Source organism: Lissotriton vulgaris, chromosome 9 (genome assembly GCF_964263255.1).
Source record: "Lissotriton vulgaris chromosome 9, aLisVul1.2, whole genome shotgun sequence".
Lineage (NCBI taxonomy): Eukaryota > Metazoa > Chordata > Amphibia > Caudata > Salamandridae > Lissotriton > Lissotriton vulgaris.
The window spans coordinates 77,291,357-77,318,231 of NC_141697.1; the positions used below are offsets into that span (position 1 = coordinate 77,291,357).

Consider the following 26,875-nt stretch of genomic DNA (forward strand, 5'->3'; position numbering starts at 1 on the left):
AGCCTGAGGATTGTGAAATCATCCTGGTGAGCATTAATTAAGTGTTTTCTACATTACAACTGCAGAAAATAACTTGTTCAGGGAGTTCACTTTTTCTTTTTTTGCAATGATTTTTTAATTTAATTACCAATTTTGAAACAGACCATTATAATCTCAGATAATCTTGACATAATAACAACATATATAACGCGGAGATACCCCTCCAGGGGCGATTCCTACGCTTTACAGATCTCTTACATACATACATACATACATACATACATATAACAATATTTCAACAAATGTGGTATGCAAGAGTAGCTGCACATGCCATAAAGCATAAGTCCTTTAACGGTAACCTTACGCTAGTTTAACTACAGCCCCCAAATGGTGACTAATATCTTTACATAGTGCACACGAGTAGATTGAAAGAAAAATAGAAATGAAGAACCAGATAATGTCCTGTGATGCAAAGCAAGAAAAATGTGCGATTTCAAAGCATAATGTAAGATACCCGTGTTGTAGGAACTGTTCCAAGCTTACCTAGAAATATTATTGTATAGTTAAAAAACACTGGAAGCTGGACAACGGTCTTTAAACGCTTGAAGTGGCTGCAAAACTTCTGGGAGCATCCAGGAACTAAAACTACTAGGACTGTAGAATATTACCTGTCTTTTGACTTTAAAATGCCCAGTCGAGGATATACGACAAGGTGAAAAACATAAGGTCAGGACTCCACTTCAATCTACTCGTGTGCACTATGTAAAGATATTAGTCACCATTTGGGGACCCCACTTGGGTCTTTCTCCTCTCTTTCTGGTATTCGCTGCAAATTACTGCTATTTTCTGCATCTCAAAATACATTTCTTAGTCAATTTTTAATGTTGCAGCTGTATTGCTTTTAATTGAACACCCTTTTTTTGTATGTAACATGCACCATGATTTATTTGTGACAGACTCGGTGTACTATATTGTTGTATGTATATTGTCATGTTATACGAATGTCTATTTTTTATATACAGAAATTCAAGTGGTTCTCCTGAAGAAGGCGTTGGTTATGCCAAAACGCGCGTAGAGATGGGTCATCTTACCTACTCAGATTTAGTGACCCTTGTTGTATTATATTATATGGTGTTAATATTTATGTGTCTTTTTTGTATTGTTATCTAATAAACAAAACACTTTATATGTATGGTCCCTTTGTGACATGTCCTTGAAGTTGTGATATTTGTTTTATAACCCATATTTATATATGTAACAACAATTGATACACTGAGTTTCTGTTTAACAATCTGTATATGTCAAACCTGATTTAAGACAGGTGTTTAGTAGCCTAGGAACGGTTAACACTTAAAATGTGGTTTCCCTGTCCTAGGAACGTCTAGCAGTTTCAGGCGGTTCTTTGTTGCCTTATTTGGCATAACCTAAAATCTTTCATGAAAAGGAAAGCCCAGAGATGGTTACAATTAAAGAGAGGACCTTTAAGCAAGGCAGGAATCCCATGTAGTTGCTGGTGACCTGTCCCACTTGCACTCATGAGCACTTGATTCTAGTATCTGAACCGGACGCCATCACTGCCACTCGGGAGATACATATCCTGTAGTATTACTTCTAGAGAGATTTACACTGTGCATCTTGAGTGCTCGGAACTCCTAAAACTCTGAAATCCGATTTCGTTGTACATAATTGGGAGAATCAATATCTATTTATTTGTTGTATTACTGATCCAATTGCACATGTAACAGCCATACTTCTAAGAAACTTTGATACATATCAATGATACATCAAGCCCTGAAGAAGTTCCTATGAGGACGAAAAGCGTCTGCAGTTTTGAGTTTTAAGAAGTTTTCTATGAAAAAAAGAATAAAAGGAACTACTTTCTATAATCAAAATCGACCATTGTTCTTTTCATTTGGGAAGACTTCCACTTATTTCTTCATATTTCGATTATAGACAATTGCCTTTACTAATAACCTACCTGTTTTTGAGTGCAGGGCCATCTGTGTTTAAATTTGTTTCAGTGGTTTGCAAACCACTTTCTTGGGACATATGGAGGTCACGTCCTAGGTCCATTGCACCAAGCTTTAAATTATAACCATAGCCACGATAAGGTAGAACGACTGGTGCAGGATTCTCTTGCCCTGACACTCCTCTTTTTTGTAACTCTGAAATGCAGTCTTACTCCCGGGTGAGCTCAATGACTTAAACAGGCCATTTCCTACCCAAATTACCACAAGGTATCACCTTTAACCACTTGCTCCGGAGTCCACAGATAACCCCACACAGATTAGCCACAGCCATCTTATGACATTACGTTGTACGTACTAGCTCTATACAAAACATAACAATCCCTAGAAACACGCACCCTGCCATTGAATCATAGATAACGGAGTCCATGAAATTCAACAGAAGCAAAGGTGAACATGTATGCAGTTGAGAGATGCTTCAGCCAAGATTCAGCGCAGTGCATGGAAAAGCAAAAGTACTTATGAGGGGCTGAAAATACATGGAAGGTGCTACGTGATGAAGCGGAAGGAATTTTTGGCACAAGTGTGTACCTAAGGATCATCTAGGAATATGAACACAATAAATAGAAAGGGTTTCACTGGGTCACTTTTCCAATAACTTCAATTTATGATACATTGTGGTAAAGCAGCTTGAAGATTCAGGAGAAAGATTTGATGCCCTGCACTACGCCTCTGTATTTCTCACCTTTCTGCTCCTCATTGTAGAAGCCCCTGAAGTTCGAGCATCCAGTACTCTGCAGTCTAACTCCTATTGCACATTCCTGCACATTGCACTCTATGTCTGCTTTGCTTCCATAGCAGAAAGAGGACTCCTGGAGCACTGCTCTGTTGTAGACATTCTCCATTACAGAATTCGGGCACAGCATCTTAAACTCCATTCCTAATCCCATTTTACCACGAGGCAGGGAGGGGATTTACAGAGATTTTCGCAGTTTCTGTTGAGCTATTGTACCAGCACTGAAGGCCAATGCAGACCTTCTTTCCACAAAGCGTCTTTTCTGAACATGTAAAACATTGTTTCATCATTGTAGAAATTGACAAATGCTGGATATCATTACTGATGTCTAATCAATAACACTTTTATTAAATAAATAATCCCAGATAAGAGATGGCCCAAGGGGAACTATCAGTATCATGCAAATCCTGAATCAAAATGTATTAGCCTGACATGAATTTGTAAAGAATCAGCTTCCAGTCAACATACCTTAAGGTACAGAAGGCAGGCAGATGAACAGTCTTCAAAAGGCCAAATAAAAGAAAGAGATGGGAAACAAAATGGAAGCATCTAAATCCCTCACCTTGTGGTGCTGCTCTAGAGCAGAAGTTCAAAAGAAGTAATAAGTTGAAGGAGTACTATGAGGAGAAAAAGCAAAACTTAGGGACTAATCCTTCTAGAGTAGTAAAGGAAAATAGAAGTTAAAAGGCCAAACGAAATTTGAACAGGACCACTAAAGGTTCTAAGACCTGGAAGGCTGAATATAATGGAAACTACAGTACTAAAGGAACGAGGAACTAGAGGTAAGGATACTACAATTGGAGACAAAGTTAAAGGCACCAGTAGATGGAGTTCTCTGTTGAGTCAGGAAATAAAGGCAGGATCACAGGTGCAAAGAGCAGCAAAGAGTATTGAAGCAGGAAACAGGTTCTAGAGACATAGGGCCTGATGTATGACCTGCCAAATAGCGCTACGCAAATTGCTTCGCATTTGCGAGGTGCTATTTGGCATGTACAACAGTGTGTTTAACACTGTTTGCGATTCCTAATGGGGTTGCAAATTGCGAGGCTCATGAATATTAATGAGCCTTTTGCAATTGGGAGGCCATTGGGAATGATAGGCCCTCCCTGGGATGGTGGCCTGCTGGGCTCAGCAGACCACCATGTCTGGGACTCCTTTTAAATAAAGCAGTGTTTTTTGTAAATGCAGCCTGTGTTCCTTAAAAGAAAACAGGATGCATTAAAACAAAAACATGAAACGTTTTCTTTAATTTTTTTTTGAAGGACAGGCAGAGTTTTCTTTTCATTTTTGAAGGGCAGGCAGTGGTCCCTGGAACCACTGCCTGCCCTTAAAAAATAATATTGCATGCATTTGCAAAGGGGAAAGAGTCCTATAGGGACCCCCTTCCCATTTGCAAATGCATTACCACCTACTTGAAGTAGGTGGTAATTTGTAAGTGCTTTGCGACCGCCATTGCGGTTGCAAAACATTGGTACATATCTTTGCGGTCACTATTAGGAAGGGAACGCCCCTTCCTAATAAGTCACAAAACAGTATTTTGTGAGTCGCAATTTATTTGTGAGTAACAAAATACTGTTTGTACATGGGCCCATGCTTTTAAGCATGCGCAAACAGGTCTAAAAAGCATCGTACATCTGGCCCAAAGATCTGAAACAACCACTGGAATATCAGGATGCATTAAGGCTTTGGAGGTACAACTGTCCAAAACATTATGATGTAAAAACAAGGAGCGCCATTCCTGGTCCTGAAATATATCCCTTCAAAAGAAAACACAACACTATGGGTGACAAAAGGCTACTTTCCTTCCTATTCAAGACTTAGAAAGGGAAAGGTATGCAGGGCCCTTGGAGGTGTTCGTGTTGTAGTTCTCAGAACATTAAATACACTCTTCAGTGTTTCAGAACCACTAGCATGTGCCCTGTAGAATCAGTAGTTCAGACAATGCAAAACAGAATTCCATCACTTTTTGTAAGTATTTCAAAAATAGGTTAAGTAATAAGACGGTTCAGACCGGACTACAGTATTAAAGTGTCACTTAGCTCAAATATGGTGCCTCAAATGATCAACTTGCTGAATTAGGACACTGATGTTGAAAGAACAATTTCTTGGATATCTGGAATATACACCAAGAAAGTTCCCTAAGAGGAGCATAACTTTACACAGATACTGTTGTATGGCGTTTTAGATTCCAAATGATTTTCCTGACTCATGCCCTTACATAGGTACAATTCACGTTTCCCTTATATAGGCATATAAATTAAGCCCTTATTTAGGCACAGCCCATGCTACCCAAATACAGGCATGACTACTTACATCCCTTCACAAAACGTCACAACAATGTCTTGGAAAACCAGACTCTTAAGCAGAAGGGACTTCTGCCAGGTTGGATATTGATTTCTTCAAGAACTCATTTATTACGCATGAACATCTATTCCTTAGGGGTTCATTCATGACGTTCATATGCCCGACTTTATGTCAAAAGATGGCATTCCTAAACACCTTCAAGGTATAAATATACCTTCACTTCCTATGGCAAAGCACAGTGTGGTTCGGTGCAGTTCGACTACCTACTTGCCCGACGCAGCTCGCTACAGCAAGTGCCGAAGGTAGCCGACTCTCCAGCTGACGCACTGACAATAAGCGGTCCTCCTCTGCTGAGAATCCAGCTCCAGTGTTTCTGACTCCCCTTGCGAGGTGTTGGGAAATCGAGTCCGAGACAGAGATACCAAACCTCCTTCATTCTAAAAGGTATGGAGCTGATTAGAACCTAGAGAAACCTTTGGCAGTTCTTGGCAAAACTAAACCTATGCTAAAGACCATACTTACTTCTTCCCTCGTACTAGACTTAGGTTAGGTACATTGGGGTAGGCGTATTTTAGAAGCACCAGTTGAGTATTTTAGTCTGTGTTATTTATGTATGTATTTTTATATGGCTTAGAAACCATACAATGCTATTACAGTATTATTTTATATTTCTGTTTACGCTGTACGCATTATACGTTGCATTCCGTCTAAAGATTGTAGCAGTTCACCTCTCTTGCATGAGAAAGAAGACTGTTCAATAAATCCTTTTATTGAAACGCCCGTCTCTCTATTTTTCTCTGCAATTCTGTAGAAACGAGTTAAACTCTGTAGAAACGAAGCATGCACAATTGACTGAGTAAAATAGTTATCTATTGTTTCCACAACTCTGAAGATAGTTATTCCAGTCCTAGGGAAACAAAGTTGTCATGTTTATGCGGTTGTAAATCATAAATCCTAAATCATACGTTCTTATATACACCTTTCACCATAAGGTCTCAAGGCGCTTGCTTAGGGAACCCGTCCTGGCCTTTCCCTGCGAGATAACCCCTACTGGGCATCCCCAAGGGGAAGACCAGGTATCCCATCGCGGTGGGGCCGTAGTGGAGATTAAGCAAGCTATTGCCCAGAGTTGCAGAGTGTGAGCCCACGATTCGAGTAGGCACAGAGGCGAGAATTATCGAGTCCGTGGACATTTTGAGCTCAAGGCCCTGCCGCGTCGGGGATTGAACCCTGGTCCCGGGTCTGACCTCTGCATCAGGGACTGCCTCCTCTAACCGGTGAGCGACACTGAGTCAGAAACGAATCCCTTCTTGTGTATTCAAGAAAGTTTCTAGTGACCTCTGAGCTAGCTGGCACTCTCTATTAAGTTTACTATATTCGATAGAGACCTACTGACCTAAGTCCTATGTCATATCTACAGGATATATTATTCCAATGCGCAGAGCCTATTGGGAATATAGGAACTACACTACATGGTGCCCAACGTTTGGTAAGGCATTAATTTAACGCTAGATACTAAAGTAACTCAGTTGTGCTTTTCTCAGAGACCCCCTTTTTCCGTAATACTCCAATAGACGTCTGGGGTGGATAAAGGGATAATATCCACCATAGCGGAGTAGAACAAAAATCCTATGTATTAGTTTTTTAGTTTGTTCAACATTTAAGGATACAGTGTTCCAAAATATTGTGCACCTTATCTTTGTTTCCTTGAAACTTGCTCTGCAAACTTTCAGTCAACAGAATGCCAATTAGCGTCAACAGCGCCGAGAACGGTGGGCTGCGGCTGATCCAGCAGCATTTAGCATAACATGTTTCCAAGAAACCAACGATGATGCTATAAGCTTCCCTCTAAATTTAAGGAAAGCCATCACTGTAAAACGTATAAAACATGGCCTATCAGCAAGAGGTTTTTGTGATAGAGGCACATGAATATCACCAAACAGAGGTATTCTATTCATGGATAGTCTTCCCTGAAGCAGATCCAAGAACACCTGTGTTTTACTTCTATAAATAAGATGAACCACCAACGGAATACATTCCTTTCGAGGATATTGAAATTCCACTAACATACAAAGAGCATGGGCTCCGTTTTAAAGGCGCCCTAAAACATATAAATCACATCACCAGGCTCGGTCCACTAGGAATCCCAGGAGCAACATGGCTAGCTTTAGCCAGCTACAGACCTGACACAGACATTAAATCAATGTTAGATGAACCATTACTTAGTAATATACAGAATTTAATAGAATTACACAGTTAAAGGTCTTTACTAAAAACACTCCTACTCCTTCTTAAAAGAAGTGGGAAAATAGTAAACAAACTTCTAAAGAGAAACGTTCTCATTCCAGAGGTAGGTCTCCTCAAAAGGAGCTCTCTGAAAGGAGGTATAACCTCAGGAACAGGGATAATTTGAGAAAACCTGATAGATATCAAGATACTGAAACACATCCCTCTCGTACCTTTCAGACTTCGTTACAGAAATCCAAAAGAAGAGGACAGTCAGAACACAATGAAGAACGCGTGAAGTCCAAAGACGATCAACGTTCAGAAAAACAAGAAACCTCAATTCACCAAATGAAGGTAGCAGGTCTAAAAATCAGACATGCAGAGGATCTTGAGGACACAACTCAAAAATGGGCAATGGGCTCAGACAATGTTGGACAGCGCAGCAGAAGTCATCATAGCTCACAAGAACTTGAAGGATCATCTGGAGACAGTGGACTTGAATGAATTCATCCAAGTTGAAACTGCAGATACCAGGGTTAGTTCTCCACATAAGTTATATGAAATAACACTCCGGATGGAGGGAGACATACCAAGAAAAGTGAGAGCACTCTTTTGGGAGCATTCTAAGGGTTATGACATTCTTCTCGCTGAACAAGACTGGCCACCAGAATTTGTCAGGGTGTGCCCACATGGCGAGGACATCATTATGCCAGCCTTTTCCGACCACATTCCAATTCATTTAAAATAAACTTATGCCAGGAAATGGGCAGTTGACCAAGTTCCCGCATTATACTAAAATCATGTAGGATGGGATGAGGATTCTCATCAACATAAAATCCAGTTAAAAAAAAAAAACAACTGCACAACGGCAGTACCCAGTTAAGCAAGAAGCTAAAAAACAGTTCAGGGAGATCTTAGATCAACTTGAATACCAGGGAGTGATTGAAACATGCACCTAGTCAATGAACAATTCTTTGTTTCCGGTCTCCAAACCAGACAATACATATCGTCTAATATTGGATTACAGACTTTTAAACTCTTGTTGTAAATCTTTTGCAGTACAAAATGCACACAGTGCAGCATTAATGAATAACACTGAGTAAAAAATATAAAACCACAGTAGATATTTCAAACGGTTTCTTCTGTCAAAACATTGCACCAGAAAGTAGGTATTTGACCGCTTTCTCAATTATGGGGACACAGCGTCACTTCTGTCGTCTCGCTCAGGGATTCAGGAATAGTCCTGGGTTATTCTCAGCAAGGATAACAGAGTTACTACAAACTTTTGATGATAAAGTATTGTCATACGTGGATGACAGCTATTTAACAGACGATGACTTGGATAGGCACTTGAACAGGGTGAAATCCATTATATTGGGCTTCGCCTCTGAAGGGTATAAATTAAATTTTAAGAAAATCGAGAATTGCCCACCTCAACGTCCTTTTTCTAGGATACAAACTATCAAGTGAAGGCAAAAGCCTGGCAGCAAACTTTCTAGAGAAATGTGCGCTGCTCCAACCTCCAAAAACGCTGAAAAACGTAGTTAATTCTAGGTTTCCTGAATTTCGGAAGAACATACATTCTAAATTACGCAGAAAGGGTTAAACTTCTCTACGAATTAATCAAACCGGATTTTAAAACAGTAACTTGGACACAAAAACACACAGAAATTTTGCGTTCGTTGCAAACAGACATGTTAGTGACAAACATTTACAGACACGCGTAAACGTACGCAACTTAGTGATCTGAATCATTCCAGGACAATGCGGATTCACGCACTTAACTTTTAACGAAGGTGAAAAAGTAACAATAGCTTACAAATCACATTTGTACACGCAAGCAGAAATGAAATTCACTTCTACAGAAAAAATTCTGACAGCTGTTCAAACTGCAGTAGCAAAAGAGAGCCCTCGCACAGGGTAACCGCATTATGTTCGTTACACCTGTACCTTCCTTAGAGGCAGTGACAAAAGCGAGCATTCCTAATGGTAAGGCTTTACATCCAAGATGGATACAATGGGTTAATTCTCTTGCTGGACAGACGTTGAATCAGTTTTTGATCCTTATCTGAAAACACAAGCATTTTTGCAATATGAACATGAATGTCCTCTGCCTACTGAAATTCTGCCTCTAGAGCAGTATGAATGCATAATTTATACTGACGGATCAGCTCAACCCGCTACGGGGGGGTAAACAAGCCTATAGTGCGGCGTGCGTGATCATTAAAGGTCGTTGGCGTGATGGCAAATTCCGACCAATGGTCACTAAAACTCAATCTCTAGGAGATTGTACAGCTCAGCGAGCTGAACTACAAGCATTCAAGATGGCGCTTGAAAATACGGACCGCGAATTCCCCACACTCAGTGTGCAATTCGTATTATTGTGTTCAATCTTACAATGAATACTTGCAAAACTGGATTCAAAACGGTTACAAAGATGCAAAGGGTGGCACAATTAGGTATAAGTTGCTTTGGGAACAAGCAGTTCAGTTACGACAAGAACTACAAAACACTTGTGATACATACGCTGAGTCATCAACGTGATGGCGTTCATGTTGCAGGGAATTCATTGGCTGATGAAGCCACGAAGGCAGCTGTGCAAACGGCTTCCGTAGCTGCAATCACTCGTTCTAAAACTAAAATAGACGGCGAAATAAGGCTAGCAGTCAATGCAACAAGCAAATGCAGCGGTGCAGCGTTACCTAATAAGTTTCCACTTGAATACTCATATATAATTGATGCAAACTCCGTTCCTTTTGCTCGAATCCCTGGGGTAGAGTGATTTCAAACAGGAAAGGTAGAGTAGCATTGATATACGAAGCACATTTGGGAGAGGGTATGATACATCAAGGGATCTCTAAAACAATATGAACTGTTATGGAGATGTACTGGTGGCCAGGAATGAATGCTCACATTCACATGTTTGTCATTGAATGCATAAACTGCAATAGAGATCGCAGCACAGAACGCCACAAGATACCTGACTATAGCATAGCCAGCCCAGTGCAGACACCATTGTTAGACAGCATTAGGCTTTCTACATGCAGACGTCCTTGTGGACAAATGCGGTCCCACAAATATTAGGACAAGATGCATGTGGATGTGGCCTCAGCGCTTGGCTGACCCTCGAACTGGTATGAAAGATTTGCGAGGCTTTATCGGCACATACACATTCGGCTCGCTACATTCTGACCAGGGTCCTGTGTTTAGCTCTCGAGCTTACAAGGCGGCGATGAATAATCTGGGCGTTAGATTGCGGTACTCTTGTCCATTCCATCCTGAGGGAAATTCGGTAGAGGAGAGAAAAAAACGGGACATAAAGCAATCTATAACAGCTAGAGTATTAGGTTCGGGTGACGGGTGGGTCAAACATCTAATAAGTAATGTAAATCCAGTATTTGTAAGTCCAGTATTTGTAAAGCGCACAGCTACCCAATTTGGTGTCCCGGCGCTGGGGACCGTCGGGAAGATTGAGCGAGCTATTGCCCAGAGTCACATAGTACTGGGCTGACCTGCCGCCGGAGCCGGGGATCGAACCTTGACCCCCAGCGTCCAGTATCAGTCGCCCTGGCTGCGGCGCCACACCTCTTCCCTAAGTGTCCAACGTAGTATTAACAATCTGCCAAGAAGTTCTCTGGGGGTATCACTCCATATGAAGTCCTTTTTGGGACCAGAATGTTAGTAGCGGACCTCGATTGTCAGACTTCAGTGGTAGACCAAAAGCCCTTTGATATCAAAGACCGTTTGGCTGTTTTACAGAACTTGAATGAAATAAGAACGAAACAAGTAACGTGTTCCTGAAGCCAACCACCACTGAAGAGAAACCAACCATCCCAGCAAGGCCTGTCTGGATCCCAAAGCTTGGTGATATGGCCAGAGAAAAGATCACAGACAAGAAGGAATTTGGGCCTTCTTATAGACAACCCGTACCTGTCCTAGCAATCCACAGATCAAGAACAGTATTACTGCCGCCCCTTGCTGGTAAAAAGGAGAACAGGTTCTGGTCCACGACCTGGTCAAACCACATCATGTGGCCGATCATAAGCAGTAGGCCAAGTGGACTCTGCCAATGTAGCAGACGCCCAGCTCTGCCTACTGTCCAAGAGGTTCAAACTGAGAGACTAATCACCTTTGAAGAATCTGCAGTGCGAAATGAAGGACTAAGCAACATAGCTATGGAACTTGTACCTCTTGAAGCCCCAATAACAGTTCGTCAAGAAAAGCCTGTCTACAATGAAATAGCATCTGACTATACAAATGTAACAAGTGATCAAGTGGTTCCAGCGATTTCAACTATGTTTTCCGCGGATCCAAGCAAATCTGAAACTGAGCCAGTAAAAAGAACTTTCAAAGAACAAGCAACAGACTTTTTTGATCACCTGGAAAAAACTTATCTAGTTTCACCATGGATTGAACTTTGGATTGTGTTGGGTGTATTTTTTCTTCTTCTTTGGTTGACTCTGGTAATATCTTTGGGAATGCTGATAAATGGAAGATATGCCAAAATGGACACAGCAAGAAAGGACATCAACTTACTCCTCAAGCCACACAAGTCATCCCATCGTGAACAAAGAGACTTGCCATCAGTGAACAACACAGCCGTTCCTACACCAGGGGGTATAGCTTGGGACAGAACTGATTATGACATTTTTGGCCCGTCGGAGCTGTTGAAGATTCCACACCAGTTCAAGATTTCCTTGAATGACTTTGTTTCATCTAGTACCTTTTCTGATGATTGAGACTTCGAGACTGTTAATAATATGTCAGACCTAGAAATGTCTGCAGTATTCACTAATCATGAATATTTAGAAGGTTCATCAGACTATGAACAAATGTATTGTTATAATCATTATGGTCATCATTTCTTGTACAGATCTGCAAATCCTATAAATGTATTACAATATAACCAATGGGAAGATTGTCCTACGCCACCAAAGGGTAGCTCAAAAACATTTCTTAGAAAATTTCCGTACTTTTCAGGGTTCAATGTATGCAATCCGGAATCATTTTACTTTAAAAATGTAAACAAAACAAGCATTAAAAGTATGTTGACAAACACCAAACAAATTTATTCTGCAGCCTTTAATGCTCAGCTGTCTACACTAGGTTTCGACTTTTGGAAAGACAACATGGAGACAAAAACTGTCTGGGGCACAAAAGATTGGCAGGTGTGGGGTATAGAAGCTTTATTTAGAGCCTGCATAAACCCTGAGCAAATTATTTTTTTGAATGACACTGTCCAACAGACTTCTTGTCTTGTGTTAGCCAAGATCAAAGACCTGAACAATCCATCTATACCTACACCTACGCCTGATAGTAGTAACACTTCAGAGGGGGGGAGGGGTGGGGGGAGGGGGGGGTCGATGTACATACTATTTTGCATCACAACAGAACAGATCCAGATTGGAATAAATGGTTGATCTGGCCCACAGACACAAACAACTGTCAAGATAGGTTCCTGAACAAAACACAGGGTTTCACATTCAATAGCCTATGCCCAAGATATGTTCAAAGACAGCATCCAGGAATAGTAACAACATACAGTGTAGGGAAACTTTGCCTTGATTGGCTACATCGATCTACACTTAAGGATGTAAAGCAACACTTATCTTTGCTTAAAGATGGCGCTGGTCTTAGCGAATTCTTGCTAGGACCAAGAACACCGCGTCATAAGATTTTATATATGCCGTTTTCTATGCTGCTTATAATGAAGCATGGAAGATCACGCAAGCAGAGACTGCAGAAAGAATACGAGAAATTGATCATATTAATTTAGAGAAAACTAGCTCTGTGGTTGACAATGGGTTAACGACTGTCTTCCAGGATATATTAATTGGACAATAGTGTCTTCTGCCATAGACATCATGGAACAGGACTTGGTCATGTTGCAACATGGTCAGTCGCAATTAAGTTCTATCATGCTATTAGGCTGGACGTTGCAAAACCTTCGTTTAGGCTACGTCACTGTTTGCAGAATTCAATATCACTGATAAACAGATCAAATTGGCACAAAGGGGAGCAGACTATACGGTGCTGAGCATTAAAAAACTGGAAAGATTGCCATTTACTGTCGCTGAAAAGCCAGCTATGGAATGATCACTCTGTGGGTTACAATTTTCCATTTTCAGTATTGCCTAAAACACATACCAGCAGGCACATATGAAAGGTTGGGCAAAGAATACATCAAGTCATCCTGGGAATTACCATACACTTACAGATGTTGGAGTGGGGGTCGTGAAGTGTTTCTTAGCGGGGGGAAACAGTGAAAACTCACTAAGCGGTTCTCTCTTTTGTCAGAAATAAACTTACACGGGGCCTGTGATGGTTCCTTTAACAACTTATCCTGCCACCTGCAAGGTTCACCAGCCGCGGTGATTGATCCAATTTTTGGACAACTCTCGAATGGGAGTTACCTTATGTTCAATGATCACAGCTGCTGTGGCTTGTTGCCAGGAATACCATATCTAGTAACTGTGTCAGCCAGGGTCACTTGCTGTATGAGAGTATTGTTTCCTAAAACCAAGACAGACAGGGAGTCGCCTTTACGGCCTTCACTGAACATTTCTTCTATACGAATTGGTACTTTAAGCAGAATGAAAACCATTCTTTTGCAAAAAACTGTGCCACTGACCTCAGCCATAGAAACCTATGATCTGCAGGTCGCAAGGACTTCTGCAGAGACACATGCCCTCTTAACTACAAATTACCCTATACATTTCTCAGAAATGTTAAGTTGTATCTTAAACATGTCTGATACGAGAGGTATTGTACATGTATTTAAGACCGTATTTTTGGGACTGTTAGCACCTTTTGAAGCAGTCCTAGGAATATTTCCAAACTTCGTGCACTCTGTGTTTGGCGGATCGCCTCTCATTTTGGGACTCGCTGCAGGAATACAATTTTTGCTCCTATTGCTGCAATATGGCAAGTCATTTCACAAACGACACCCAGTTCTCCATGGAGACAGCTCTACTGGCGATGAAGTGTTTGGAGCGTATTGTCCAATTTTTGGAACTGCCTCATCTAAGAGAATTAAATACCACACAGTTTCTGGCATTCAGACCAATTTGGCAAGATTGCATTTTACCTGCTCTACGCTGCCTGCTATGCGAAGAAGAATGCGTGTTGGACACATGTCTCACACTCCCATCAGTCACGCCAACGGATGTTGATACTTTGCTTGAACCAGCAACGGCCCATGCAATGTGTTGTTCCCAGCAGCTACCGATTCTGAGGACGACATTCATTGAGATCTCACAGACGCAAAATGCTACTGCTGAGGTACGAGAAATGACAGGGACCATCTGATTCGAACATTGCTAATGCGACCGATGCTGACGGCGATGCTTCACATCTATGTGCAGTCTTCTTAACGAGGTAATCCAACTTTCACCTACAATGGCAGACGACTTTTTTACAGACTTAGAAGATTTGATGTTTTCTCTAAACACTAACACTGACTTTTGATTTGGCACACAGAGTTCTGAGAGACTCTGAATTCGACCTTCATTTTTTCAAAAAAAAGTTCTAACTTTGGCACTCTCTTTTTCTATGATACATTTTTTTTCCCTTCCTTCCCATAATTGTATTTTTTTTGTTTTTTGGCACGAGTAATCTGCTTAAAGTAGAACTATTCATAGAGAATTGCTACAATCGTTAGACAGAATGCAAAGTATAATGCGTACAGCGTAAACAGTAATATAAAATAATACTGTAATAGCATTGTATGGTTTCTAAGCCATATAAAAATACATACATAAATAACACAGGCTAAAATACTCAACTAGTGCTTCTAAAATACGCCTACCCCAATGTACCTAATCTAAGTCTAGTACGAGGGAAGAAGTATGTATGGTCTTTAGCATAGATTTAGTTTTGCCAAGAACTGCCAAAGGTTTCTCTAGGTTCTAATCAGCTCCATACTATGTTTTCGTTTTTTGGCATGAGTAATCTGCTTAAAGTAGAACTATTCATAGAGAACTAGAATTCTTTGAAAAACTTCCAGAGACAATATTTGACCCTGTCCACATACAGAACAGTTATATGAAATCTATGATGAAATGGTTTAGGCATCTTTTTTCTTCTGTATTTACGAGCTGTTTCATAAATGTATTTTTCATGGTTCATTCACGATAGCGTTTCAAATGTCAACTATATGCTTAGAATAAAGCATTGCTTTAAATGCATACAGCACCATGTGGGAACAGTCCAGCCCGAATTGCCAAGCCAGGTCCTTCCTGGACTGGAAAAAAGCATCCTGGGACCGGTTTCAGGGCATCACCCTTCATCAGCCAGGCTAGCCACTACATCCAGTGGTGTAGTGAGCACAGGACCCACGTCTGGGCATACCCTTCCCACTTAGGGCGACATATACAAAAGCAAAAAAACAACGGATTTGGGCCCACATCTCTGTACTGGAGTGAATGTATGACATTGTTCTGCATTCTGTCCTTCAATTTTGATTTTTTCTTTTGCATACAGGCAGGGTGAAAAGGGTGAAATATAGTGATATATTAGGAAGGTAAAAAACAACAAATATACCAACGAGTTTTTAAAAAGATTGAACCATCAAAACACCGGAAAGGATGCAAGTAGTAAGTTGTCCCTCTCATTATTCCATGGTTGAAAACACTGATTTTCAAAAAAGAAACATGAGCAATACCATGCTACACTGAAAGTAATCTTAATTATTTTGTCAGCTGTGATTTTAAGTTTACAATCACTATCAGCACAACACTTCAATCTGTTTGCTCCAGGTTAAGCTCAGATCTGGCTAAAGAAGGCGGTTCTCAAGACTATGATTTCACCTTGGCTTTACCAAATCTATGACACCCGTTTCCAGCTACTGTCTCCCCCTTAACCTACCCCCTCTCATTCAGTCTCTTCTTTGGTACTCAAATAAATGGTTTACCTTTAGAGCCTTATAAATGACACCTGGGTGCCGGGAAGAGCGTGTAGTGTTATTCTCAAGGTGAAACTCTACGGCCCGCCGCAGCCCTGAGAAGTCCGTTGGGGGGTTATAGGTCCGTGTTCCCTTGTAGCGGATAGAGCTGAAAGCTTCAGGAAAGCGACTTAGCTTTCTAAACCTTTCTTGGATCAGCTTTTCTGGCATTTCCGCAGGGTGTTCTGCAAAAGGTTAAAAAGAAAAAAGATCAACCAACACAAACGCACACATACATTTTATGTTCATTTGATATGTTCACATTACAGAATAGTGTTGCAACATAGTCATACTTCAACTATAGCTCTATTTCGGGACAGGAAACTCAAAACATCTCAAACATCTGACTTATTTAACCTTGATAACTAAAGATCAGCCAAATTGTATGGATCCCTTAACGCAAAGAAAGCTCTTTAAAACCTAGGACCCCGATAACAGTTAAGATTTAATTTCTGCACCGGGTTTTTCAGAGCTCCCCTTCAGCTGCATTCCGCATAGAACTACGAGACTTCAATGCAGCCACTGCGCCTTTCGATGCTATTTCAAGCCGCTGCTCAGTGGTCCAGTTATTTCTGTGTACAGTACTATTAGTAAATTGAGTTTTGCTGGCTATTTGTTTTTCTATCTTCTGAATGGCGGGGGGTAGGCTACGATGTGTCACATGGAAACATGATTGATGCTATATTGCTGCTCAGTGGTCCACTTATTTCTGTGTACAGTACTATTAGTAAATTGAGTTTTGCTGGCTATTAGTTTTTCTATCTTCTGAATGGCAGGGGGTAGGCTACGCTGTGTCACATGGAATATTTGTGGTTTGAATGATCCCAAGAAGCGTAGGATGTTTTATAAGATCCTCCAAATTCTACAAGCTGATCTAATTTGTTTACAGGAGACCCATATTTCGTGGACTAAACGTAGCCGGTTAAGATTTCCTGGGTATGAGTTGGTCGCCTGTTCTAGAAAAACATCTACAATCAGGGGTGTAGCTATTCTCCTAAAGAACGGGGTTGGATCCATTAAAAGGGTTGATAATTTTGGAAGATGGGCAATTATTGAACTTTTGGTGAATAGATCTCCATTATCAGTTTGCTCAATATACGCTTCTAATCTAGATGATTCGCAAGTTCTTAGGAGCTTAAATTTGGAATTAGTGGGATGGCCCCACCCAACATTATTTACTGGTGACTTTAATATTAATCTCTCTAGTCAAATCAATCTTTCAACTTGTCGTAACTATGTGGGCCGAAAGCCTCAAGTATTCAAGGCTCTTCAAATTCTTGTCTTGGATCACGGTCTTATTGATTTATGGCACTTTCACCATCATGATTTGGATGGATATACATTCTATTCTGCCCCATACAACAAAATGGTACGCCTTGACTATGCTTTCCTCTCAGATCAAAATGCCTCTTTGGCACACATTGAAGTTGCCCCCAGGACTATATCTGATCATAATCCTATAATTATTGATCCCCCATGGGACCGTCCTACTAATCAGATTAGGCCCTGGACTTTCGAGAGAAAGCTTCTTATAGATCAGCACTATCAGGAAAGTATGGCTACTCGGATCCCAGAATTCTTCAATATTAATTGGGGTACCTCTTCTGATTCTATCGTCTGGGATACATTTAAAGCGACCTTACGTGGGGAAACTAAAAACTTTGCCTCTCATCGCTGGAAACAAGCACAGCAGCCCACTAAAGATAGACTCAAAGAGTTACAGCAAGCTGAACTTGAATTATGTAACAATATCCATTTGGGCCATGATGTATCAAATAGTCAAAAGGCGGTTTCCATAGCTAAGTCTAATCTGTTAGAACCTTTGTATCAAGACCTAGCAGCCAAATATGTTCAATTTCGTACGCTAATGTACGAGTTTGGGGAAAACTCAGGCAAGGTACTTGCAAAAATACTACAGCAGAGGGCCATGGCGAACCGAATTGTCAGAATTACAGACCAACAGGGCCGCTTGCAAGAGACCCCGGCTGGGGTCCTTGATAACTTTGTGAGCTTCTACACTAAATTATATACAGAAGACCCTAGCATGGTTCAAAACCAAGCTGGTCTAGAGGACTTCTTTTACCCCTTAAACACCTTGCGGGTAACAATGGAACAGAATGAAGTTCTCTCAGAACCCATCAGCTGGGATGAGTTAGAAACCGCTATCAAATCTCTCTCCAACGGAAAGGCTGCTGGCCCTGAACTTATCTATCTCGAGTTTTATAAGACCTTTTTGCGATTGTTTAGACAAGAAATGTTAGCTGTTTTTAGGGCTGCCCAACTTGGGGTTATTCCTGATTCTTGGCGCCGGGCCACCATTGTGTTGTTCAAAAAAAAGGGTAAAGATGAACTAAATCCTGCTTCGTATCGACCGATTGCACTTATCAATACTGACAGTAAGATTTATTCTAGAATCCTAGCTTTTAGATTAGTTCAAGTTATAGTCCCCTTGGTCTCAATTAGGCAGCATGGTTGTATTCCCAGAAGGGACACAACAGATCATATTAGGCCCGTCATTGCTCTTCTTGATTGGGCTCAGGATACGAGTTCTCCCCTCGGGGTGATCCTGTTGGACGCAGAGAATGCGTTCAACAGGGTCTCCTGGGGTATCTGTGGGCGGTACTGCGCTAGAAAGGATTCTCCCCCCCCCCCTTCCCCCCCCTCCCCCGAGTTCATCCAGGCCCTCCAGGCGCTCTATCTGGCTCCAACCGCCTCAATTCACACATCAGGGAGAGAATCTGCCTATTTCTCTACAAGTAGGGGGACTAGACAGGGTTGTCCCTGTTCCCCCCTACTATTCGCCCTGTTCATTGATCCCTTCCTGAGTATGATTGAAAACTGTCAGGGGATTGCTCCAGTTAGGGTTTGTGGGGTGGACTACAAGGCACTGGCGTATGCCGATGATATCGTTGTACTAACCGAAAGTGTTGTCTCATCTTTTATAGCATTAGAGAGTCTTGCGGTTCAATTTGGTGCTTTGTCTGGGTACAAGCTTAACATCTCAAAGACCCAAATAATTCAATCTTCAGCTATGCCCCTCTCCCATGTTTCTGTAATCAAAGAACCCACATATCTTGGGGTTCAAATCTCCGCCGATGTCGATAAGATCTCAGATCTAAATTACCTCCCGGTAATTGATTTGCTACATAGGAAACTTGAGAGAATGGACCATCTGCATCTCTCTTTATATGGACGATGCAATATCTTGAAAATGCTCGCTCTCCCAAAGTTTTTATATCTCTTTAGGTCCATCCCACTTCTAATCTCTAACTCAACATTAGGGAGAGCTGATAGAATATGTCAACGGTTTCTCTGGGGGTATCGTAGGCCGAGAAGGGCCGCAAAATGGACATGTCTCCCCCGGGAGCGAGGTGGCTGAGCTGTCCCTAATTTGTTATACTATTATTGGGCCGCTCTGATTCAACACTTTGGCCTCCCCCTTCTTGGCGATAACGTTGAGATTCCAATTTGTATGTCCCCATCCATTTATGAAATAGCACTTGGGGATGCTGCTAATGGGGTATTAACATGTGTACTGGAACCCAGTTACTTCAAAAAAACTAAATTTAAGATTTGTTGGGCCTTATTTTCTGTGTGGCAGAAAATTCCCTCTCGCTTGGCTATTCCAAAACTTAATTATTATACCCCATTAGATGCCTCTGCCCTACTTCCTCCAATATTTCATGATGGTCTGCTGGTGAAATGGAGGTCTTTAGGGTTGAAGGGAATTGGTGATTTAGTCCACTCTGATCAATTGGCCTCTTTCTTTTTTGAAGGAGAAATTTCAATTACAATCTAGCTTTTAAAAAAAAATATTTACAGATTAGAAGTTTTCTCGACAAGAACCTTTCCAGGAATCCCAATCTGTATGTTAAGATCAACGTAATTGAACTATTTCGGAAGGAATCTAGAATTAGTTCTCTATACCTAAGTCTTCTGTCCGAACTTCCGGATGACTTATCTGCTCAGAATGCAAAGTGGGCTGCTAAATTTGGTGTTCCAATATTAGAACTGGAATTGCCGCCTGTAATTAGCTAGATCTGTTATTGTCTCTGGCTCACTGCGCACTCAAAGCTATATGGCCATGTTCAACCTGTATCATAACCCTGCAAAGATAGCGAGTTGGGGGACTTCCAGATCAATTAGTGGGGGCTCTTGTCCTAGATGTAAAATGGGTTCCGCTGATGCCATACATATGTTCTATTCATGTCCTAATTTAAGTCCCTTTTTAAATGAAGTGGAAGTTTTTCTCAATCGATCACTTCTAATACCGGTTAAGATCTCAGCAGAACTAATAATCATTGGATATGAATATTCAACAGGCTCTCAAAGAACACACCATTTATCAGCGTTCTTGTTCATTGCAATGGCTATGATTAGACTGTGTATCACATCGCAATGGTTAAACCCTGAAACTCCTACCTTCATCCATTGGAAAGCTAGGATTCTCGCATGGTACAAATTGGAGCCATCGTTGCTGTTGTTAAGGGGGAGGAGAAAGCGTTTATTGGCATCTAAGAACTGGGCTCCTCTTGCAGATTGGCTTTCTCAGTAACTGTGTTATTCTGTATTTAACTGTATTGTGTACCCATTTGGTTATTTATATACATGTTTTCTTTCGTATTAACATGTGTTCCTAAACTATGTACTTTGTTTTATTTTCTCCTGATGCCGTTTTTCTTTTTGAAAATTTAAATAAAGCAAAAAAAAAAAAAAGGATTTCTTTGTGGCACTGGAACATGTGAAATAAAAGAAAGAATGCATTTACTCGACTGTAATTAAAAAATATATGGGGAGGCTGTGTGGTCTCCCTCGTAACCCAGGGACCACTACTTCCCTGGGGCTAACATATATATTGTTTGAGGGACCTGTAAGGGCCCTCAAGTCCGGGTACCACCACCTCCCAGAGACTTTTTGGAGGGGATGTCTTTGAGGGGGGGGGGGGCAGGTAGCCCCCTCCCAAGTCGTTCTCAGCCCAGGGGACCGCCACCACCCAAGGGCCGGCTCCTGTTAGGTTCTGAGGTACCCACCCCCGGATAGATGTTTGCCTTCGCTCCCACCAACCAAAAGCAAACACTATGGTTGCAGCGGGCAGGAGCTGACAAAGTACTCCCGCCTGCTGGTTGCAGAGATTTCATCTCTTTCCTTGCTCACAGACATGCGGACTGGGAAAAAGATTAAACTATTGCTCCTGCACACAGGGAGCTGCATTTCCAGCAGCTCCCTGCGTGCAGCAGCAATGCCGGTTTGGACCGTAGGGTCCTTGAAACTCCCCCCGCGGCTCCCAACTTGCACACTGGGTGTTCTGGCTGGAACCAGGCCACCCAGAGACACAAGGCCAGGCCCCGGAGATGGGGTCCCCATGGACAAAATCAGCAAGGGGAAGAGGGTTGCGTGCCCCCCCTCTCCCCACTACTTAATCCCTGGTGATGGGATAACGGAGCTGAATTTGGCCCGAGAAAGGGCGCACCCCTCCACCATTAGGTCAATAACAGGCCCCGGGGGATGGGGTCACCAGAGCCATTCTGGGACTGATGCTTATTTCACAAAAATTAAATGTCAACAGTAAGCACATACACATATAAACATAGCAGATGCACCCATTAAAGCTCAACTTCTGTAAAGGACATATGGTACTAACTCCGGGGTTTGGTAAAATCAAAGAAAGTGTGTTTTCTTGGCAACTTCATATTGACAAATGATCTGAAATCTTTGATGGAGGTGAATGCATTGTTCATCTATTGGAGTGCAATCTGTATTCGACTGTGATGAGTGGGTTTCTTTCTTGTCCGTTCCTGGTGAGCGCAGAGTCCATGGTTCTCCCTTTAAATTACTACGAGTAAGGAAATATGTAAATCACTTGGAAGCGTCACCTATTTAACCCCACCCACTTTTGTGGTATGCAAGTGTCTTCCTGCCTTTTGCCAGGATGATGCACAGCTTAACAAGCAGCCCCCCACCACAAAGCGCTTCCGGCTGACTTTGGTGAGGAGTTCTTGATGATTAGGAATATGAGGACATCTCCACCTACCAAAGAGGCAGTTACTTCATATAGTTAAGAGTAAAGACCCTTGTTTGGTGGAGATTTACCTCTTCGTAGGCGTGTGGTCTTTTCTATAGGAGGATTCATGTTATCACATATTTCTAGAAGAAAACGAGCCAGGGACAATCACATTGTCTAAATGCACACAAGATCACTGGTGACATTTCCTTGTGCTCCATTACGCAGCTGTAGTGTAGAATACATACTAGACAATTACAGAGGAGGTATTACTTAGTAGGTAACCAGTAAAAAGTACTCCACTTGGGTAAATATTTTGTGTGGAACTGCAGACTTTTGTTGGATATGAGGGCAGGTGCAGGTTTTTGTGGCAGTAGCTGCATGAGTGACTCACTGAGTCACTCATGCAGCTACTGACACATCCACACAGACACTTTAGACGCCCACACACACTGACAGACCCACTCAGACACTAACACACTCACTCACACGCCCAGTGGGACATTTATGCAGCCCCTCCCAGACCCACACACCCACTGAGACACTCATGCACTCACACACTCACCTTCAAATTTTACAAGTTAGAGTTAGGAACTAAAAACCTTACTAAGTCCCTGAAAACAAAGGTTACAAGGGCGTTCTAGTTAGGCTCGCATTTCACTCGCACAGAGCCAGTGAAATTCAGCGTTACTTTCGCCCCCGCCATGCACTGCTTATGACCTCAAATATTACATCACTCACTCACACACAACCTTTCACACACCCATTCACAGACCCATACAAGTACTCACACAACCACTCACTCATCCATGGAGCCACTCATACATTCGAACACTCTCCATACAAGCACTCATATGCTCACTTACACACCCACACAACCACTTACATACCCATTCACACAACCATACAAGCGCTCAAACATCCGCTCACTCACACAGACACCTACTCTACAATACAGTCACTCACACACAAACTCACTTAACCAGCCAGTCACTCAACCATACAGTCACTTACACACCCATTTATCCACCCATACTGCCACTAACAAAGCCAACCACACAGCTACTCACACACCTATGTATACACACATACAGTTACTCAGAAACCCAGTAACACATGGATATACACAGTCATACACCTACTCACATAATATATGCTAGAAATAGTATCACTAGTACCTTTGTTTATATGTTTAACACTCATAAATGTTTGGAAAACACTCACCCTCACTGCATGAGGTCATGAGTGATGTCAGTTGAAGTCTCATGAGTGATGTCACTGACCTTGTCATGAGTGATGAAATAAGTGAGGTCATAAGCAGTGCACTGCAGGGCGGTACGTTATAGTTATCTCAGCTAACTAGAACTGCTGAATTTCCCTGGTTTTGTAGGAGTGAAATGTAAGCCTAACAATATTGTCCCTGTTACCTTTGTTTTTCCAGTGAATATATGTTAGTTATCAAAATTTATACTTGCCTACCTTTCAATATTTTGGATTCTACTGTTTTCTTCAATATTTGTGTATCTCAATATTCTAGCGTCAATATTCAGGGGTCATACCTTAAGCATGCCCTTTCATTTGTGATACTTAAGAAAAGAGCTAATTTAAATGTCTGCAGACACCTGCAATTCCTCTTCCGTTACAAGAGTCTACCTGGTCGTTCCTTATTTGTAGCTTGTCTTATGGCATGCGACTAAGGTACAGGGATATCATTTTCATTGCTAGGCATAGGTCAGCTGATGGATTGAGAAAGACATCCTAAGTGTATCATTTGAGCAGAGAAACGTGTGATAATAACTCTTTGGCACCAAGGTCCACACAATCTGTAGCCATTCAGTCTCTTTACAACAGATGCCTGTGGGACAAATCACAATGATATGCAAAATTCTTTCTATTGACAGAAAAAGAGAACTAAACTGTGGAAGAAGACACTTTTGTTCAGTAAAAGTGTGTCTATAATTAAATCAACAATGAAACATATAGATTTGAATAGTATTGTTCTTTACAAATGTTTCCCCTATCCAAGTAATTGTTCAAATTATTTTATAAAATGTAAAAGCTAATAACCTTGCAGGGCTTCATGTGTGGTTAAAAATTAATTGGAAAAAGTACTATTCAAGAGCGTGATCCTCAACTTTTGTCTATGTGTGCAAGTTAAAGAGAATTCTAAACGTACATTCTCCAAGAAAGGACGATGCAAGGGGTGTGTAATTCCTTATTGTTAAGTGTAGGAAACTGGGTTTCTGTTGTAGAAGTCCCCCAATTTTCATCTGTTATTTGATGCAAATTTGACAGATGTGCACAGGGTGCCTGCTAACCAAGCCCCCAGTACCAGTGTCCTTTCCCCAAAACAAGACAACTGGTCATTTGATCCCCAAGTGACCAGCAGTTTAGCACTGCTGTATGTCCCTAGTAAGTGGTATCTCTAGTACCTAGGGCATAGATACTAAAGAGGGTTCCTAAGAGCTGCAGTAAACTTTGTGCCACTCTAAGGGACTCAGAAACAAACTCATACAGACTGCTACTGCAGTCTGCGTGACAAGGTGCTCTAAAAAGTGAAAACATGACATGGCACACACTTGTAAGTCACCCCTACAGCAAGCCTTATAGCCCTAAGGGAGGGTGCATTATATCACATGTCAGGACATATCTGCATGAGCAGATATACCCCTGTGCTGGCAAGTTCCATTAAATAAAGTACAAGTGAACCGGGAAGCCATCTTAAGGTATGTACTGGGCACTCGTCAAAACGAGTTTCCCAGTTACATATTGGCTTCAATGAAACCTGGTGTTTGGTATAAAACACCTCTGTATTAATAAACCCACACTAATTCCAGTGATGGATTTATTAATACATTCACCCAGAGGGTACCTTAGAGGTACACCCTGATCCCTACCAGCGTTTTCTAGTGTGCTGGCGAACTGGTCCAGTCCAGTCCAGCCTGCCACCACAGATGAGTTTCTGACCCCCTAGGAAGTGAGAGTCCTGCTCTCAGAGGACAGAAACAATGGTTGCTCTTAAGAGAGGTGTTATCATCACCTCCAGGAAGGCTGGTAAATCAGCATATCAAGGCAGAAGGCTTTAAAGGCCTCTGCCGCCTTTGATATGTGACCTAAGGATTCCCCAGACAGAGGAACCTTGCTCCATACTCACCTTAAGCCCAGAAGACCCATCCCGTAAGTTTCTGTCAAGTGCACAGATGCAGTACACATAGGAGAACATTACCGCTCCCAAAAATTGCACTGTCAACTTTTGAAAACTGTAAAAATCCATAACTCAAAAAGTACTGGCGTGATTAAGATGACCCCGGTATCTAAATTCATATAAAAGTTTGTGTTATCTTTATAAATTGGTGTCTGATTTCTTTGAGTGTGTTTCTCACTTACTGTCTTTGTGTGTGCAATAAATGCTTAGCAATAACCTCTGATATGCCTAACTGCTCGCATGCACTACTACAAAAGAGAGCATTTGGGGTGTCATTAGTGCCTCTGCAATTCCATTGGGGTTGTCCTGGACTCTTTACACAGTGTACCTCTTTTTGGTCCACTACATAAAGAGGCAGCTTCCTACATTAAGGAATGTCTCAAGAGCTGTCGTTGACACAGGATACTCCACCTGTGCTTCTGATGACAAAGGCTAACAAACAGCTGGGATTACAATGATGAATGTGTACAACTGTCAATCAGTGGCAAGCAGCTTCCTCGGTGGTGTCTTATGCAGGTTGAAATAAGCAAAACTACTGTGTACCAGTACTTATGCTTTACAAAATCCCCTTGAAAAAAATGATATACTTTTGCCTACAACTCTGGTGAGTTTCTGAAAGAACACATAAGCATGTACTGTACTTAGAGAGTATATCTACATGTGGATGGATGAATGTAAATGACCTGCAATTAACCTTTGATCATTATCACTTCAGTAAGACCAGAGACATTCATGCTGTTCTTGGAAAAATATGATTAATCATGCTTAAGATCAAAACATTACCTTAAAAAATTATTCACCTGGTCTATTACTTTACGAGCCACGTGCATCAAATGATGTGACCAGAAAACAATCTTAATTACATGTGACTCACACACTTTTGCAGTTACACAGGAAGTAGCCGGTGTACACTGTAAAAGGAATGCTATGTTATGGTAATCTGTATAGAACCACTGCCCTCAGCAGATTTGTTGGAGCTAGCCTCAATGTATCTTCCTAGAAAAACAGGAAAGTCTTGATCTGTTTCCCTTAAATCCTTCTGTCTAATATCTAGCAGGAATATTTAGGACAGCCAGTTTGGAATTATGGAGGCTCCTAGAAGGAGTGCAAGTATAGATTCTTTAAGAAATGTTTTCAGAAGCTAGCTAGTGCTAGCATCTATAAAGTAAGAAATTCCACCTTGAGCTGAGTATGTGCAGACACAGGGAGCAAGGGCAAGGACCTCTCACCAGATTAAACACGGTGCTGTGTCCTAAAACCAAATATTAAATCGACACTCACATTTCTAGCTCCTTGGAGTCTTTAGATGTCTTCTCTATTCATTTTAGTACAACAAGCGAAGCCTACACGCTAGGAGGGGTCGCAGCACTGACCTGCCTGGACACCGCCGCACCGCAGGGTTCCTGACGCTGTGGACGCCCCCGCCGCCGAGCAGCTCCATCGCACGGCCGCAGAG

General features: G+C 41.7%; 1 protein-coding gene across 1 annotated transcript in view; it reads right to left on the reverse strand.

Moving 5' to 3' along the window:
• ZFYVE1 (zinc finger FYVE-type containing 1) overlaps positions 1-26,875 on the reverse strand; it is a 210,771-nt gene that overhangs the window by 90,463 nt on the left and 93,433 nt on the right. Inside the window, exon 4 of the mRNA XM_086937085.1 lies at positions 16,184-16,398. Coding sequence (XP_086793211.1) covers positions 16,184-16,398 — 215 coding nt within the window. The remainder of the gene's footprint in view (positions 1-16,183; positions 16,399-26,875) is intronic.